The following is a 19,718-nucleotide window of genomic DNA, read 5'->3' as shown; positions in this document are numbered from 1 at the left end:
AGATGTTATGAAGGTAGAAATGCCAAGATTTAACAACAAATTGTATATGTGGGGTGTACAAGAGGGAGGAGTTGAGGATGATATTGAGGTTTTGATGGATGGTGGTGCTGTCAACAATAATGAAAAAAAGTTAAAAGTTCAAAAGAGTGAAGGACTTTAGGGGAAAGATAAAGTGCTTTCTTTTGGACAGGTTAAGATTGAAGGGCCTTTAGGTTATACTTTTCACGAAGTCCAAAAGGCTGCTGATAATGGGGGAGTATAAGGCTAAATATATACATCTGTGAATCATTTACATAAAGATGTTAATTGAACCTTGGGAGATGAGATCACCAGGTGAGATAGTTTACTTGCTGAGTTTCGAAGCCTATGGCCCTCAGGTCAAATATGGTCCCTTGCCTGTTTTTGTAATGGCCTGTGAACTATGAGTGGTGTTTAGATAATGAAATAAAGTTGTGTTTTATTTTAAAATGTAAACTTATTCTTAGCCTACTGCACAAACAGGTGGCAGGTTGGATTTATCCCATGGATGATAGTTTGTTGACCCATGGTAGAGAGGGAAAATTGACCAGAGCCTAGGAGAGAGATTTGGGGGACACTCATGGTTATTAGCCAAGATATGGAAAAATAACCAGCAAAAGAGACAGAGAAGGAAATGTCAGACTGATAGGAGAACAAGGAGAGAGAAGTATCATGAAAATTCAAGAAAGGAGAGATTATCCAGAAGGAGAAGGTGGGCAAAAGAGACAAATGTTGCAGAGAAGTCAAGAAGGATGAGGATTCAGAAAAACTTTGCGCAATTAAAAGATCATTGATAACTTTGTGGAGAGTAGTTTCTGTTGAACAATGAGGTTGAAAGCCAAATTGCAGATGGGTTAGAGGAAAAGAAGTGAAGATACCCAGTATAGATAGCCTTCTCAAGAAGATTTAGATGTGAAAGGCAAGAAAGATATAGGACAGGTAGTGCAGGTTTTTTCCTTTTTTTTTTTTCTTTAAACAGATATAAGAGAAAAGGGCGTATTGACAGTCAGTATGGAAGGAGTTGATAAATAGGGAGAGATTAAAGGTAAGAGAGAGAGTGGGAATGATAGTCTGCTGGAGAAGACCCTAGGGAATGAGATCAAAGATACATGTTGAGGGCTTGGTCTTGGCAAAGAGAAGGGGCACCTCATATCAGAGATCAAAATAAAGGAGGAGACCATGGGGGAAGGTGTCTGAGTGATACATTCAAGATGAGAATAAGGCGGGGAGAAAGAGGAGCTCTCAGAAATTGGCCTAGATATTTTAGGTGAGGTATGAGATGAGGCTCTAAGCTGAAAGGTTGGAGGAAGGGTGCCATGGGAAGCTTGAAGAAAGATTTGGAGCAGTTTCTATGGAGAGCAGGTAGCCAATAGATTAGGGAGGAGTAGAATAATTGCCTTACTGCTTGAGGACCCAGTTGAGATTAGATAACCTAAGTGTACTCTGGAAGCGCCCTGGGTAGGTGTAATCCTTGATTGGGTTTTGTCAGAGCTTGATTGGTAATAAGAAAAAAAGGGACCTGAGAGAAGAGAATAATATAAGGTTCACTTGTTTCACAAAGGAGTCAAGATAAGGGTCACCTGTATAGGGGTGTTGGCCTGCAAAAAACTGAAGAGTAGAAGAAATGGAGGAACTGGTGAAGACTAAAGAACTGAGTTATGGGGTTATAAGACAAAGGGAAAGATGGAATGGTGAAAGGTTATGATCTGATAAAGGAATTTTGGAATTTTTGAACATGGAAGTGAAATACTTGTGGGTAGTGGCAAAATTAAGGGCTACGGTAGAAGAGAGGAATAATTCATGGCAATTGAGTAGGTTGAGAAGCTGGGAAGAGAGTAAATATGTATGTTGAGATCCCTTTAGTATCAGGGCAGGAGTTAGAATAGAGAGAAAGCTGACACTGAAGTCATTGAGGAAGGACAGAGAATATTTTTGAGGCCACTAAAGTCAAGACTGACTGATAAATTTGTACACTGTGACCATCTGCTGAATGATAATAGTGGGTTATAGAAGGAAAGTCTGCACACAGCAGTGGGGAGGAAGAAGTATTCCAACTCCCTCACTACAGTCAGTGAATTGAATATAAAAGAAGGCATAGTCAATAGCTATAGAAAGAGTGGCTAAGGAATCAGTGTCACGAGGCGGGAACTAGGTCCCAGGTGAGTGCCGGAAGGTAAAAGTGAGAAGCAAAGTTTAAGATGAAAGTAAGTTTGTTAATTATGGAGCAGGCATTCTAGAAGGAGTGAGGATATCTAAGTGGAATACTAGGGGGTGGAGATAGGTGACTAAGGGAATAAGCAGTTGGGGATGAAGAAAAATTTGTACATTGGCAGCTCAGAATCACTAGACCGAGGAAAGTGTAAGGGGGTTGAAGTAGGCTAGCCATTGAGAAATGAAACCAGAAGAATTTCATTGGTTACAGAGAGATCCATTAAGTGAAGTATGTGGTTAGATTGATCAGGGTCCTCCTGTCAGATCCAGCCTTGTGGCAGGTGGTGATGTGTCCTGTGTATTGAGAATGGTCATTTGGGAGTCCATTTGGGAGCTGTGGTTCCAAGTCTGGTTTAGAGACAGTCCTAGAAGATAGTAGATGGAGGAAGTTCTTGTCCCAGGTCAGGGTGGCGCTGGAGAAAGCCTAGTAGGCTACAAAAGCCTGGAAATAGGTGGTCTTATCCTAACAGTACCCAGTGTTGGAGATGGGCTAGACCCAGAAGACAGGTGGCAGGTCCTGGCTAGAGATGGCCTTGGGGCAAAATCAGAAAACAAACCATGAGAGGTTGTGACTTGCTGTGAGTAAGTTACTTACTTATGTTGCTCTTTTTTTATGTTTTTCCCCCCTAGAATGCAGTCTTCGAGCACTGAATAGAGTATTGCATGATGAAATTCTAAACAAGCCTATGGAAACACTTAAGCTTGCTATTCCATCAGGAATATATACTCTTCAGAATAATTTACTCTATGTAGCATTATCAAACCTAGATGCAGCTACTTATCAGGTACTTGAGAAAAAATATTTCTTATAGTGCTTTTAAAAAGTGACTATAATAATAATAATACCTGTTCTCTTTTTTTTCCAGGTTACTTATCAATTAAAAATTCTTACAACAGCACTGTTTTCTGTGTCCATGCTTAGTAAAAAATTAGGTTTGTACCAGTGGCTCTCTCTAGTGATTTTAATGGCAGGTGTCACTTTTGTACAGGTAAATCATTCAAAATAAGTTATCTTCCATATTCATTGTAGTTTTTAAAAATAATTGTTGTGAATGAATACTATGTCATCTTTATTTGTTTATGTGACTATTTACCCATTACGTAAAATCAAATATTTATTGAACATTACTTTTGATGGATATATTACTTTAGGGCAGATCACTTCTCTGGGCTTCAGTTTATTCACCTGTGAGGGGATTGAATTAAGTGATTTGTATGGTCACTTTCATATCTAAATATTTGATCTTATGAAGTAGATATTAAGATTTTTTTTTGAGGCAGTTGGATTTAAGTGACTTGCCCAAGGTCACACACCTAGTAAGTGTCTAAGGCCAGATTTGAACTCAGGTCCTCCTGACTCCAGGGTGGGTGCTCTATCTACTGTGCCACCTAACTGCCCCTAAATTTTGAGATTCTTGAGAACAACAAATGTGCTTTAAACTTCTGTATACTCAGTCAATAAACATTAATTAAGTGCCTACTATGTGCCAGGTGCTATGCTAAGTGCTAGGGATGCAAATACAAAAATGACAGCCCCTGCCCTCAAGGAGCTTGTAATCTAATGGGGCAATAGAACACAACACTCAAAAGGGCATAAAGAGAAGGGACGGTGTGTGGAGGTGGGAGATATGATGGAGAAGTCCATAGGTGTGCAGCTGGGTGAGAAATGAAGAGAGGGCTAGACTGGGCTCCCTCTTTATAGGTTCTGGGAGAAGATCTCTACCCTCCATTTGGAGGTGTCATAGAAGCAGAGGTACTGATTTAGTATGAGTAGCAAAGGATGATGTGTTCCACAATGTTTTGTAGTACATAGGCAAATGCTGGAAAGGACTTAAGAATTAGTACTTTAAATCATGTCTGTGATCCTTTAATCCTCGATCTTTGGTCATATGTGCTTAGGCTCTACATAATATTGTGGAAGATACATAGAAATTTAAAGTATATTTCTTGTCCTTAAGATTATTACAACCTACTTCATAGAAGCATAGATTTAAAGCAAAACAGATTTGGAAATAATATAACCCACCCCCCTCATTTTGTAAATGAAGAAACTGCATCATAGAATTTATGACTTGCCTGAGGTCAAACAGGTAGCAAGTAGCAGAGCATGTAGTTGGGGAAGAAAAGTCCAAATGTATGAAAAAGTTAAGTAGCAATCAGAGACCTATCAGTTCAAGCTAGGAGTAGGAGAGATATATGTGATAAATTTCTAGTGTGAGATAAGGGCTTGATAAGTATTTTTTTCCTACTTTTAAATGAGTGGTTCAGTTAGTGCTTTTGGAATTCAGAGGAGGTCATTTTTGACTAGGATGTCCAGGATTCATGAATGACAGGTCATTTGACATAGGTAGAATTTTTACAGTTGGAAAGAAGAGGAGGACATTATAGGAAGAGGGTATTGGTGTGAATAAAGGCACATAGACAGGAAACTACAAGAGATAATAGGTGCATCAGTTTGGCTGTACCAGAGGGTCAGTGTTGAGAAGTGGTGAGAAATAAAGGTGAAAAATATAGATTGGGGTCAGGTTGTTGAAGGCTTTGATGCCTCTGTTAAGGATTTAGATTTTATAGGCAATACAGAACTATAGGGTAATTGAATAGCTTAGACCAGGGGAGTGGCCTGATCTGAGTGGGGTTTTAACAAAATTAATACCATAGTGGCATTCAATGTGGATTAGAACAGATAAACCAATTAATAGGTGGCTGGAATTTCCAGGTGTAATGTGATAAGTGCTTGAACAAGTGTAGTGGTGATGAGAATTGAAAAGAAGAAATGGTAATGACATGTAATGAAGGAAGAATTGACAGGACTTAGCAACTATTTTGGCTATGGAGGATGTCACTTTGATCATCTATGATGGCTTTGATTTAAAAATATATAACATCTTAAATGAATAGCCTTGAGATGTAAGAAAACTTGAGAGAGTGTGTGTGTCTGTCTGTCTGTCTGTGTCTGTCTGTAAGTGTGTGTGTAAATAACTGGGTTATAATGGTCTTCGAATGCCAAATAGAGGATTTTATATTTGATCCTAGAGGTGATAGGAAGCCACTGGGGTTTATTGAAAAGGCAGGTAACATGCACATACCTACATAAGGTAGTAGGATGAAAGGAAAAGATGTCTTCAGGTTTTGAAACCAGGAAAATATTGATGACAATGATGGAAGTAGGGAAATCAGAAGGAATTTCAGTTTAGAGAGTATGTGATGAGGTAATGAAAATAAAAGGAATAGGACTACTAGTAAGATTAGAGGAGACCTCTGAAGTAAGTCAGATGTAATATACATGCCACAGTGTGTATGCCAAGCTATTGTACTTAGCATGATAGCTCCGTATGTCCAACTTGTGTTCTTTGTCTCTAGCATCTCTTATTATTCCACGCTATTCCTACTCCATACTACTATCTTTCGTGTCACTATTTTGGGTTCTGCTGTCACTGGCTTCTTTCTGTTGTTCGTGGAATTCTGCAGTTCTTCTGTGTTAATTTCTGCATTGACTCAGGTGTAGAGGGACAGTGGAAGGATATTGTAAGGAAGAAATGGTAATTAGTGACACTCAGAAAGGGTTATTGTAAGCATTAAGTCACATCTATTGTCATCAGACTTGCACAATTTTCACTCACTCTGATCTAACATGATCACCTGTGGTGACAGACTTAAAAAGAAATTTCATGTGCCAGGCACTGCATTCAGTGCAGGAAATGGAAAGAAAGGTAAAGGACAGTTTCTGTTTTCAAGAAGCTCAAAGTCTAATGGGGGAGACAACATACAAACTACTATGTACAAGCAAGCTCTATGTAGGAGAAATCAGAAATAATCAGCAGAGGGAAGGCACCATAATAAAGAGGGATCAGAACGGGCTTCCTGTAGAAAAGGAGACTTTAGCTGGGACTTGAAAGAAGCCAGGAAGTAGGTCATTCCAGGCATGGAAGATAGTGGAAATGCCTTAGATTTAGGAGATAGAATATCTTGTTCAAGGAACAGTAAGGAGGCCAGTGTCATTGGATCAGGGAGTGTGTAGAGGAGGAATAAAAGTATATAAGAAAATTAGAGAGGTAGAGGGGAAACTAAGTTATGAAGGATCTTGAACGCCAAACAGGACTTTATATTATTATATTTGATATGCTGGTATTTATTGAATAGGAAGACGACATTGTCAGGCCTGTGCTTTAGATCAGTTTGACAGCTAAGTAAAGAATGGACTGGTGTCAGAAGAGACTTGTCTAGGGGAAGAACAACTAGCATGCTATTGGAGTAATCCAGGTGTGAGATAATGAGGGCCTGTACCAGAGTGGTGGCAGCGTCAGAGGAGACAAAGGAGCATATGCAAAAGATGTTACAAGGGTAAAGTAGTCAGGCCTTGTCAACAGATTGGATATGGGGGTGAGAGAGAGTGAGGAGTTGAGGGTGACACCCTAAGTTTTGAACTTGGCTAATTGGGAGGATGGTAGTGCCCTCAATAGATTTCTATAGGAAGCCTTTCCTAACTCCTCTTAATCCTGATCCCTTCTGTTTCTTAATTATTCCCTTTTTATTCTGTATAGCTTATTTCTATGTATTTGTTTGTTGTCTCCCTGGAGCTTAGCACAGTGCCTGGCACATAGTACTCAATAAATGTTTATTGACTGATTGACCTCACAGTAATAGGGAAGTTTGGAAGAAGAGAACATTTGGAGAAAAAGATAATGAATTTAGTTTTGGACATGATGAGTTAAAGATGTCTACAGGACCTCCAGTTCAAGATGCCTGACAGGTAGTTGGAGATTTAATACTGGAGGTCAGCAGAGAAATAAGGGTTGGATAAGTAATTTGAGAATCATCAGTAGGGGAGTTGATGAGCTCACCAAACTAAGTAGTACAGAGGGAGAAGAGAAAAGGGCCCAGCACCGAGTCCAGGGGGATACTCATTATGAGTGGGCATGCCCCGATTGAAGTTTCAGCAAAGGTGTTTGAGAAGGAATGTCCAGATTAGGTATGAAGAAAACTAAGAGAATAGTGTAACGAAAACCTAGAAAGAAGGAGCTATCAATGAGAAGAGGGTGATAGCAGGGTCTAAAGCACAGAGAGGTCAAGAAGGATGACAGCTGAGAAAAGGCCATTATTTTGGCAATTAAGGGATCATTAGCAACTTGGAAGAAACTTGGGGGAAAGAAGTTTCAATTGAATGATGAAGTCAGAAGCTAGTCTATCGAGTTAAGAGGAAAAGAAATGGAGATACTGATTGTAGACAGCCTTCTCCAAAAATTTAGCCATAAGAGTGAGGAAAGATATGAGACAATAGATATTGGGGATAGATGGATCAAGTGTAATGGAGATTTTTGAGGGTTTCAAGGTAGTTTTATTGTTAAGTCATTTCAGTCATGTCTGACTCTTTATGACCCCATTTGGGTTTTCTTGACAAAGATACTAGGATACCATTTCCTTCTCCAGCTCATTTTATAGATGAGGAAACTGAAGCGTACAGGGTAAAGTGACTTGCCCAGGGTCACAGAGCTAGTAGGTGTCTGAGGCTAGATTTGAACTCAGGAAGATGAGTCTTCCTGACTTCAAGCCCAGCTCTCTTATCACTGTGCCACCTAGTTGCTCCTTAAGGTAGTAGCCTGAGTTATGTAAGAATGATGAAACCTGAAATACTAACCAGGCTTACATAGAATTTGAACTTATTTTCGCTCTGTTTTTGGACTTTGAGGAATGATGATGAATTTTTATCTTAGGATTCAAGAGTTTAAGTGTATAACATGAAAAATACCACACACATTTAACCTCCAAATTCTGTTCTGATTTTGCTTAGTGGCCCTCAGATTCTCAAGAAGTGTCTTCTAAGGAACTTTCAGCGGGCTCTCAGTTTGTAGGTCTGATGGCAGTTCTTACAGCTTGTTTTTCAAGCGGCTTTGCGGGAGTTTATTTTGAGAAAATTTTGAAAGAAACCAAGCAATCTGTGTGGATTAGAAATATTCAACTTGGTAAGTCTTTAATCTGCATTTTTAATGTGCTTTTGAGAAAGTAGTTATATTATTATATGTAAAGAATCACTATTTACAAAAAAAATCTACTTAAGTGTGTCTAGCATAGGGTTTTCTGGCTAGCATAATTTGGCAGTAATTTTTATGCTTCATCACTGAACCACAACATAAAGTCTTGATATCCCAGTGTAGTATTCTTGGAACAATTACCGATTTATGACGTTATTCCTATGGAACTAACTGCACTTGGTAATGTTTCAACTGACATTATATTTTCTTCCAGAACTAATTAGCTACATTTTAACAGCATATTTTAAAATTAATGTACCATATTATAAGGAAAGCTCTCTCCTTTTCTCTGTCCCTCCCTTTACTCTGCCTGTCTCTTTCCCCCTCTTTCCACCGTTTTTTTTTTCCTTTGATCTGTTTCTCTTTTTTTGTGAGGGGAAGACAGGGCAATTGGGGTTAAGTGACTTGCCCAAGGTCACACAGCTAGTAAGTGTGTCAAGTGTCTGAGGCCAGATTTGAACTCAGGTCCTCCTGACTCCAGGGCCAGTGCTCTACTCACCACACCCTTTTTTTTTCTTTAGACAATACATTTTATAGAAAATACACCTTTCCTTATATTTCAGATGTAGACATGCAAAGAATCAACTTTTTATATTTTGCAGATTACTTTTGCTCTGGAGGGATGAAATACTTAAAGAAGAAAGTAGTTAGAAGTTAAGTAGTATGAAAAAAACCACTTTTAATTTTTGTTTAAAAAACCTTATACTTATTATTCAAAGTACTTTGACCCTTTTAGAGAACAAGTTCTGAGGAGCTGTGAAAATGGAGGCAAGTTGTTTTTTTTTCTTTTAAATGAAGGGTTGTTCCATGCATTGAGCAAGTAATACCACTACTAGGTCTGTATACGAAAGAGATAATAAACAAAAATATTTATAGCAGCTCTTTTTGTGGTGGCAAAGAATTGGAAATTGAGGGGATGTCTGTCAGTTGGGGAATAGCTGAACAAGTTGTATATGATTGTGATGGATTACTACTGTGCTTTTAAGAAATGATGAGCAGGATACTCTCAGAAAAAACATGGAAGGACTTACATGAACTGATGCAGAGTGAAATGAGCAGAACCAGGAGAATATTGTACACAGTAACAGTAATATTGTATGATGATCTACTGTGAATAACTTAACTATTCTCACTTAACTATTCTCATACAATGATTTAAGACAGTTCTATAGGTCTTATGGTGAGAGGTGCTGTCCATCTCCAGAGAAAGAACTGGTAGAGCCTGAATGCAGATTAAAGATACTTTCTCTTTACTTTCTTTATTTTTCTTGTTGTTTTGTCTATGTTTTCTTTCACAAAATGACTTACATGGAAATGTATTTTTCATGACTACACATGTATAACCTATCTCAAATTGCCTCCTTAGTGAGGTGGGGAGGGGAGGAAGGGAGAGATTCAGGAACTCATAATTGGGAGGGGGAAAATGTTAAAATTGTTTTTACATGTAATTGGGAAAAATTAAAATATTAAGAAAAAATGAAGGATTATTAAAGAACAGTTATACATAGATTTACATTAAAAATGAGACATTCCAGTTTCAGAAAGCAGGGAACGTTTAATATTTTTTATATTTATTGTCACCATCTAGCACTGTACCTCGCATACTATGTTTGTTGAATTGCATTGTTGAAGAGAGAATATTCATTCTCAAAACAAAGAAATGAATGTTTAAGATTTCCTTAGATAATATGTTAAGGTTAAGGTTTTCAAGTCTGTCTTAGATATAATTGCAAAAATTGGTCAGAAGTCATTCCTTACAAATCAGGAAACTGAAGCTCAGATAGGTTCCCTAGTCTGACCCGTTGGTTCTCTTAATTATTCTTTAAATAGTAAGCTGTTCTTGATGGCAGCTTTTCCAAAGCTGAGAAAATAGATGGCAAGCTTTTTTTTTTTTCATCATTTCGCTAATTCTGGTTTTAAACGACATTCCAGTGGTTTTCCTACTGTTAATCTAGACATTAACAAAGCTCTAAAGAGACAGGATTGTCACAAATGGTTGGATTTCAAAGCCCTCTCCACATTCAGCCCCTGAGGGCTGCTGGGGTTAATTATGGTCTTACACTGGAGTTAGTTTTAACCTTGTGCTCTCTGGATGTGTGCCTCTTACCAACGAACTTCCTAGATAGTTTGGGCTACTTTTAGCCTCTCATTCACTAATTCTGTCCATAAATTTTATTAGATGTTGATCTCAACAGAGAGTAAATAGTTTTCCCCCTTCACAGAGCTTCTAACTAAGGTTGATGTTGAAGCAGCAGGTGTCTAGATAGGATCGAGATCTTTATGTTATCTACCGCTTAACTCTATCTTATTTTGTCTTTGTTTACTAATACCTGGCAGTAAGTGCTCAATAAATGCTGGTTGAACTGAATTGAAAATTGCTATATTTTGTTAACAAAGTCATCAAATATCATGAAAAAGGAAAAGATAAACATTCAGTTTTATGACAGGTTGGTATTGAAGCTGTACAAAACAAGTGATTGGACTTTTCTCTTAACTTTTTAAGGTTCTTTTGGCAGCATATTCGGATTAATGGGTGTTTACATTTACGATGGAGAATTAGTATCAAAGAATGGATTTTTTCAGGGATATAACAAACTGACCTGGATAGTAGTTGTTCTGCAGGTAAAGCATTTAAAATCCTATATTTGCATAGAATAAAAATCTGTTTGAAGGTCTCAGAGCCCTCATATTAAAGTTATTCTTGTCAGTGTCCATCACAACGTCTATACGTACTTTCTAAAAAGAATTTCAGAGTTAAAATGGAATGGGATTCAGTGTCCTAAAGTATAGCAGAAACTTGGGAATGAAAATCAGTGCTGATTGGGATGGGGAATGATTGAGGAAGAGTTGGAAGGAGAAGTATTGGAGGGGTGGTGGAAGAAGAAAGTGAAAAATCTAAATGATACACACAGTTTTAACATGTCAAAACATGGGAGAAAATCATAAAGAAACTTTCTGTTTCCTGAACTGAATAGCTCTATCAGGTTCACATCAAAGTTTCATTTCAGTTTCACCATCAAAAATACATTTTAGTATAGATGGAAATTAATCTTGACTAGAATGTTATTTCATAACTCTTTCAGTAGAATTACTTATAATAAAGTTCTGACCATGACTGGAAAATTTAAAAATGGAAGAAATCATACTTCCCACTTACAATACAGCTATATGTTAAACCTCTTTTTTCTGTTTTAAAATTAAAGATCCAGTCTTCACAGAATAACATAACATCAATAATTAATATCCCTTGGAATTGGGAATTACCATGAATTTCATATGTCCAATATACCCAGAACATTCTGTCATAAATGGGCAAATGTGGTCACATGGTACCCACTGTTTCATGCAGAATATGCAGTTCCTACTTGGGAAGATTTTAAGTCAAGACCTGAATGGATTTTTTCCATTGGGGTGTGTGTGTGTATACATGTACCGTGATGAAAACTGATTGTGGTATAGCTGTAGATGCTTTGCAACAAGTCTTAATAAATTACAGAATAGTGCTCCTTACTTTCAAGCTCATGAGGGAGCTATATTGATATTCTAACCTAGCATGTGTTTGAAGCTTCATGCTATCACATTATTTAGCTGTGTATTCTTGTATGTATCAAATAATGTACATATATATATTATATATATGTATATAATTATATCTGCCTGACTGGAGATGTTCAAGTCTTAATTATTATTACACAAATTCTTTACATACATTATCTTATTTGATCTTTACAGCAATCCTTTGAAGTAGGTGTAAAAAATAACATTGAATCCATTTTACAGATGAAGAAATTGAGACTCAGGTTAAGGGCTTTGTTTAAGATGACATAGCTAATAAGTGGGGGTGGTGGGAATAAAATGAAAGGTTTGATTCTTTTTTACATTTATTGATACTTTTTTAAAAATCACCGAATTTCCAATAACTTACCCTGTGTAACAAGTATAGTTTAGCAAAGCGAAGGAAACTCTCTCATTGATTGCCTGACAATGTGTACATCATTCTCCACATATGGCCTGCTGCCTTCTACTGAGAGGAAAAATAGAACCAAAATGTTCTTACTCTGATCTCCAAGGTTCTTTCCACTACAGTGCAACTGTTTGTTCATTCAGCATGTGTTTATTATGGCCAGCGAAGTGCAAACCATTGTTACATGTTGTGGGAAACACAGAGATCAGGAAGACATCATTGCTTTCCTCAGGAAGCTTATAGTCTAGTAGGGGAGATGAAATGTACACAAGTAGTTATAACCTTAGATGGAAAGTGTTAAGTCCTGTAGAATGATTAGGAAACTCTCAGAAGGAAGCAGTCATTTCTATTTTGGGGTTGTTGAAGGTTAGACAGCCTTGTAGGAAGGTAGTAGTATTGAGAGGCTGCATGATATAACAACAACAATAATAATAATATAGAAATTTATATATCACTTTAAGAATTGCACAGTACTTTACAGACATCATCTATTCCTTCTAGCCACCTTGTGAGGGAAGTGCTACAGGTATTATTATCCCCATTTTATAAATGAGGAAACTAAAGTTCAAACAGGTTGCCTCTTGCCCATGTTCCCTCAGTAAGTTTCAGTGGTGGGATTTGGATTCAAAATGAGTGGATAATAGGGCTGGAAAGAGCTTAAAGCTAATTCACATATAGAACCTAGAGTTAAGCTTAGGAATTTCCACTGAATTCTAGGCATTGGAGAGCCTTTGGAATTTTTTTTAGCAAAAGTAAGAGCTGTGCTTAAGGAAATTAATTTGGCATCAGAGCTATAGGGTACAGTAGAGGAAGGGTTAGGAGGCTAGTGCCAAGTGGCATAAAAATAGTGGCATTGCAAATGACAAGAAAGAGGCATTGCAGAGAGAGAATAGATAGGACTCTGGTGATTAATTGTATATGAGGAGAAAGGAGAGAGTCAGAGATGGCATTTAAGTTTGTAGCCTGGATTGCTAGAGTAACAACAGCTGGTATTTATATCCTGCTTTAATGTTTGCAAAGAACTTAAAGCACTTGATTTAAAATAATGATAATGCTATTTATGGAAATAGGAAGAGGAAGTAGTTTCAGAGAGATAATGAGGTCAATTTTGGACCCAGTGATTTTGAAGTCTAGGCAAGACTTACAGTAGAAATATTTAATAGGTAACGAACAGAAATGCAGATCCTCATCATGGGGCTTTAGTTTGTTTTTTTTTTTTGTGAGGAGAGGGGTTTAGTCATTTATATAAAAGTGACAACTACAACCTTGAGAGTGGATGAAGCATCAGAAATCAAGTAAAAAATATTTTGTGGAAGGTAAGGAGACTTTCTCTGACCTTTGTAATTTTATCATTTGAGTAGCCTAGTGGCCTTCAGTAAGAGAACCTCTGGATTTGTTAGCTAGTCCTCAGAGGGCATAGCTTGTTTAATGCCTGTCAACAGATTTATGGACTAATTGGCTGAAAGCTCTGTCATGGCTCATGGAGCCATTCTAAATGCTTTAAAGATACCTTCCGGGAATTTTACTCTTGAAATGAAATTAGAAACATAGCAGTCCCAAGAGAAAGTCTTCAGAGCACTGAGAAAAATTGTGACTATTGTTGAAGATTTTTGCCTACCACTGCAATGCGGAGAAAAACCATGCTAATTTGAATCCCCAGCTGTGTATGATATTTATCAGGCCTTTCTGGGAGCCAGACACATGAGGCACAAATTAGACACACTTCTGCCTATGGCTTATTCTTATTGGACGATGATCCCAGGAAAGATATTTAGTTGAAAATAGGCCCAACATTGGGCTATTACATAGTGGTACAGAATAAGGGGAAGCTAGGTGGCAGAGTGGATTGATGCTGTGCCTGCAGTCAGGAAGACATGAGTTCAAATCTGGTCTCAGACACTTACTAGCTATATGACACTGAGCAAGTCACTTAAGCTTGTTTGCTTCAGTTTCTTCATCTGTAAAGTGAACTGGAGAAGGAAATGGCAAACCACTCTAGTATCTTTGCCAAGAAAACCCCAAATGGGGTCACAAGGAGTCAGATACACTTGAAGCAACTGCACAAAAACAACAGAATAAGGATATTTAGAAATATAAAAAGAAATGAGAACTCAGAAAATAACTATGATTGTTGAATCAATGAAGATAGTTATGTGGGTTGAATGTAAAAATTATGGAAAATGTTATGTCAGTAGGTTTGAAGAAAAGAAGGATTGGGTATACTCAAAAAAGGATGTGGCACTTTACAAGTTAGAAGAAAGTTGGAGATGTTAAAAGCTGAACTTCATGCAGATGATGACTTAAATTTGCAAGATCATAGCCAAAAGTACAGAGAAAAAGGAGTGTGCTTCAAATTTTCATTTAGATTAGAATGTATATTTATGGATTTCTGTACAGATAAATTTACTTTTCTGAACTGGGAAGATAATGCCTCCCATTCAGTCTCTCTTTCAAGCCCAGATAAAGTTTAAACATCATATAAAGCATAAACATAAATTCAGATTTTTAGATCTAAAGGAATTCCTACCCTAAAAATGCACAAAGAGGAGCCAAAAATTCTTTCGGAAGACAAAAACTACACCAAAGAAATGATAGCCTAGAGGTGAAGAAGGAGGCACATGCTTTCAGATATGGCTGATGAGTTGATTTGTTTTAGTCTATTATTCTTTTTTGTCACATTGGAGGGCTTTGTCAAAAAAGGGAGAAAAACTTAGCAGGAGGTGGCAGAGATGAAAAAAGAAAAAGAAAAATAGTAAATAAAAAAATACAGAGAAGAAAACAAGTTCAGAAGGGGAACTAAACAGTGAAATTTTGTTATTACCTGCTCAAATTTAACATACACTTTAAAAACCAGGACATTGTATTTGTTGATTACCTTATAATCAATAATGTATTAATACATTTATAATAAAAAAAGAACATTTTAAAAAAGAGAAGCATTTCCAGGAGACAATATGGCATAGTGTCAAAGAGTATAAGAGTGAATTGTATTGGATTTGGTAATTATAAGATCATGGGGTACTTGCAGTATGCGTTTTTAGTAGAGTCAGAAGGGAAGACAGATTTCTAAGTGCTGATCATCTCTCCTTTGAACCTCCACTGGAAATACTTTCTTAATGGAGTTATATGCATCTATATTAAGGTATCCATATTTTTTTCAACAGGGGCCATATGAACAGAAATCCATATATACAAGCTCTGTAAATTTTGATTTCAGCAGTTTTATGAAAGAATGTTTTCACAGAGCCAGATAGATTCAATTATTTGTCCAGAGTTTGGCCAAATAGTAAGAAATTTCAGGTGGTTAGGCCCTGCCAACCTATTAGATAAACACAAGATACTAAGCATTTTGGGCTGCATTTGTTGTATATCTGCTTCTAAGGCTGTGACTGGTAAGTCCACTTGATTAGTGAGAGCACCATGCTATTGAGAACCACGTTGTACGTTCTATGTACAAATTAATGGAAGTGTTCAGCAGGGAGATTGGGTACAAGGGTGTGTATGCATCAGCTAAAATTCTTTAATTACTACTGGAAAAAATAACCACTGTTAAGTCAGCAGTGTTATTTTTATTTATAAAGGACAGCATATTAATGAATCCTCTTGATAGTAGGTAAGTGATAAACTAATTGTTTTAAAATTTTTCCTATCCTCTAGGTAATATAAATTAGGTAGGCTTTATTGAATAATGAATGTTCAAAATATTGCTAAATTTCTAGTACAAAGAACTGCCATGGACTGTTGTCCAGGAATTTTTTTTTTATCATAAGATCAGAGATTTAGAGTTGGAAACCATCTAGTTCTTCAGTCCTACTTATTTTAGAGATAACTGCACTAAGACTCACTGAGGTTCAGTGACTTGTTCAAGTTATCAAAGGTCATGAGTGACTGACCTGAGATTTGAACCTGGGTCTCTGTCTCCAAATCTAGGGCTTTTTCTATTGTAATAATAATAATAGCAGCTAATGTTTATATACTTCTTTAAAGTTTGTTTACAAAGCTCTTCACATATATTATTTCCTTTAATCCTGACACCAATCCTGTGGCTGCTATTATGATCTCCATTTTACAGATGAGGAAACTAAGAGATTAAATGACTTTCCCAAGATTGTATGGCTAATAAATGTATGAGGTAGGAGTTAAAAGTTTCCAAACTCCAAGGCAGCTAGCTCTCCCCTACAGTAATGTGTCTCTCTGTGGTTTTTAAGATATTTATTGAAAAAATTGCAGACCATTTTTATCAGATATTGTTTGAAACAAGTTATCTGTTTTTCTAAAGAGGTTTTTTTTCGTTGGAATCTTCTGTTATGGGATTTAAAATCCTGTAACTGTCAATTCTAAAATTTATATTGAGTTAAAAAGAAAGTATTGCAGAGAAGTTGAGAGAGTTCCCTTATTTTGGAGTTGTTTGCAAGGGTAAAATCTTAACTTTTTTTAATCTCTAAAACTAACCTTTTTTTGACCTTTTACAGGCACTTGGAGGCCTTGTCATAGCTGCTGTTATTAAATATGCTGATAATATTTTAAAAGGATTTGCAACATCTTTGTCTATAATACTGTCAACATTAATCTCCTATTTTTGGCTGCAAGATTTTGTTCCAACCAGGTAAATGAATCATTTTTCAACATTTAGATATGCCTTACTAGTAAAATAAATATATTTCCCATTTTAGTAAAGTAAGATCAAATATTACACTAGCAGCTATAAATGAGTTCAGTCAGTATATAGTAGTGAGAGGTTACCCTGTGCAATACACTGTACAACATTTGTTAAATAAGAAGCAATATAAAACATTGCCTCTACTTTTAAGAAACTCATTGTGGCATAGCTGGGGACCAGAATTAACACATTAAATTAAGCAATTAAATGACAAACCGTGTAGTACTTAGCACTCATTAATTTGGCAGAAATAAATATAAATGGTAAAATCCAAAGTTGGTAGGCCTGTATTAAAACTAGTAAGCTCCTGCCCCATATATTCCTGATAGATAGTTATGTAAATTGGTGCAAGTTTTTGTATCGATACTACCATACATACCAAGTTAACAAGCATTTATCAAGTGCTTACTGTGTGCTGGACACTGTGCTAAACACTAGGGATAAAGTAGTTTAAACACAAAAATAAAGACAGCCTCTATCCTCAAGGAAATTGCATTCTAACGGAAGACCACACGTAAAAGGGTAGAGGAGAGTCCCTGTGCAAAGATACGGTGGAGAAAGAAATCAGAGTCTAGAGCAAGAGCCCAGAGAGGAATGAAATGTATAGATGAATTACCAAACAGACTATATCTTTGATACAATAATTTCACTATTGAGAATATGCCTAAAGGAAATAATTCAAAAGAGTTAAATATTTCAGTAAAGTAGCATATTACTGTTAAAATTAAAAATATTGGAAATATAAAGTTATGTAATGTGAAAAAAGTAGAACTTGAAAGGAACACTTAAATTATCACAAAAATATGCTTATATAACCATAAAAACTAGAAGTTACTTTCTGTTTATGGCATTGTTTAAATGTGGTTCATAAATTGAATTATACATACTATAAAAATTTTGAAATATAAATTTACCTATACTGTAGCATTTTATTTTGGGGGGGGTAAGGCGGGGCAATTGGAGTTAAGTGACTTGCCCAGGGTCACACAGCTAGTAAGTGTGTCAAGTGTCTGAGGCCGAATTTAAACGTAGGTCCTCCTGACTTCAGGGCTGGTGCTCTACTCACTGTGCCACCTAGCTGCCCCCTACTATAACATTTTAAGAATTATTAAAAACTTAGAGATTATACTTAGGTATCTCTATAGTAGTCTTTGAAAAGTTTGCAAATTTAATACAAAGTACTGAAATTACCATTTGAAAGTTTCACTTTTATATTTAGTTAGAATTTTCTCAGGTAAGTGTGGATGAGTACTTATATGAAAATTTGAGTGCAATGAATTATGGAAGTTACAGAAATGTTAGACTTCAGTTCACTTCCCAGTTTAGTAACTTTTAAAGTGTCTTTTCTAACTTAGTCATTTTGATTATTAGTGAAAAATATTTTTAGATTCAAATTTTTGAGCTCTTCATACAAATTCTCCACTGGCTTTAATGGAATAACTGCATATCTAAAAAGAAATGAGTTATCAAACTAATTTCCATTTTTTGAATTATTGCTCTTACTAGCTTATAAATTTTCATCTTTATGTTGGGGGGAATTCTGATTCTAGGTCAAAACTAAATGTCCAACAATAAAAATACCTAAGCATAGTCTCTTTGAATTTTTTCCTCTAAGTAGATAGAGAACTGACCCTGGAGTTAGGAGGACCTGAGTTCAAATGCAGCTTCAGACACTTGACACTCACTAGCTGCATGACCCTGGGGAAGTCACTGAACCTCAACCAATGAATGAACAAATATTTGTAGAATTGAATATTTAAAATTAGCTCATGGTCTTCATCTTCTTATATTCTGCTGTTAACATATTCAGGATGTCATAATTTGTATTGATGAAACTAACACCATCTCTCAAAATTATATCACTTCCCAGGTCTAGAACTCTGAATTTTCCAAATACAGCCTCCTGTCCTTTTACACTTTCTCATCCACATGCAGTACCTTATTCTATCCCTAATGTCCCAGTCCATTGCTCTCTTTCTGGCTTCACTCGCCTCCAAATCCAACCTTGAGTCTGCGGTCTGCCATTCAGCGTTTCACTAGCTACTACCTGGAGTCCCTTGCCCATACCCCTGCATCACCCATTCTCTAGTTTCAGGCTTTCTTCAGAGCTGCCGAGCATCGTTGGAGAACATCATGCACCTGAGCATCCCTTACCTGCCACAGATGTCTATATAGCCTCATCTGGTCCTTATCGACGCTCCGTCTCATTCCCCACACACAGGCAGGCCGAAAGTTCCTCTTCTCTCTGCTCCACGCTCAGGTCATTCCTGCTCTCCACACGTAAAGAGTAGATTGTTTAACCTCGTGTTTTACGGAGAAGTTTGAAACCTTGCATGGTTAACTCCTTCGTTTCCTCCCATCCCCACTTCTTGCAGCTGCTTAACCTCATTACCATTTGTCAAAATTCTCTTTCATCAGAAAAAAAAGAGGAGTATCTTTAATTCCTCAATAAGATTATTTCCTGTAATTCGACTCAGCAGACATTTATTAAGGGCCTGCTATGTGCCAGGCACTGTGCTAAGTGCTGGAGATAGAAACAGAAGCACAAGATAGCCTGTGCCCTCAAGGAGCTTACAGTCTAATGGGAGAGAAAACCCATAAACAAATGCACAAAGCATCCATAGACAGGAAAAAAAATGAAGTAATTAAAGAGTAAAGTACTGGAACTAAGAGGGATTAGGCGGGATGGGATGGGATTTTAGGTAAGCCTTCAAGGAAGCTAGGGAGGACAGCAGTCAGAGTGGAGGAAACTGAGTGTTCTAGGCAAGGAAGGAATTATATTCTCTAATAATGCCCTTTGTCCTTTTCCCTCTTTCTGCCTCCAGAAAGACTTTGC

The 19,718-nt window shown here is 36.9% G+C and overlaps 1 protein-coding gene across 1 annotated transcript in view; it reads left to right on the top strand.

The window, feature by feature from the left end:
* SLC35A3 (solute carrier family 35 member A3) overlaps positions 1-19,718 on the top strand; it is a 60,238-nt gene that overhangs the window by 29,647 nt on the left and 10,873 nt on the right. The window contains exons 3-7 of the mRNA XM_036766822.1: positions 2,860-3,014; positions 3,096-3,218; positions 8,018-8,189; positions 10,762-10,880; positions 16,695-16,828. Coding sequence (XP_036622717.1) covers positions 2,860-3,014; positions 3,096-3,218; positions 8,018-8,189; positions 10,762-10,880; positions 16,695-16,828 — 703 coding nt within the window. The remainder of the gene's footprint in view (positions 1-2,859; positions 3,015-3,095; positions 3,219-8,017; positions 8,190-10,761; positions 10,881-16,694; positions 16,829-19,718) is intronic.

The sequence above is a fragment of the Trichosurus vulpecula genome, chromosome 7, assembly GCF_011100635.1.
Source record: "Trichosurus vulpecula isolate mTriVul1 chromosome 7, mTriVul1.pri, whole genome shotgun sequence".
Taxonomy (NCBI): domain Eukaryota; kingdom Metazoa; phylum Chordata; class Mammalia; order Diprotodontia; family Phalangeridae; genus Trichosurus; species Trichosurus vulpecula.
Note: the sequence above shows the minus strand (reverse complement) of the source record. Positions and strands in the feature narration are given on the sequence as shown.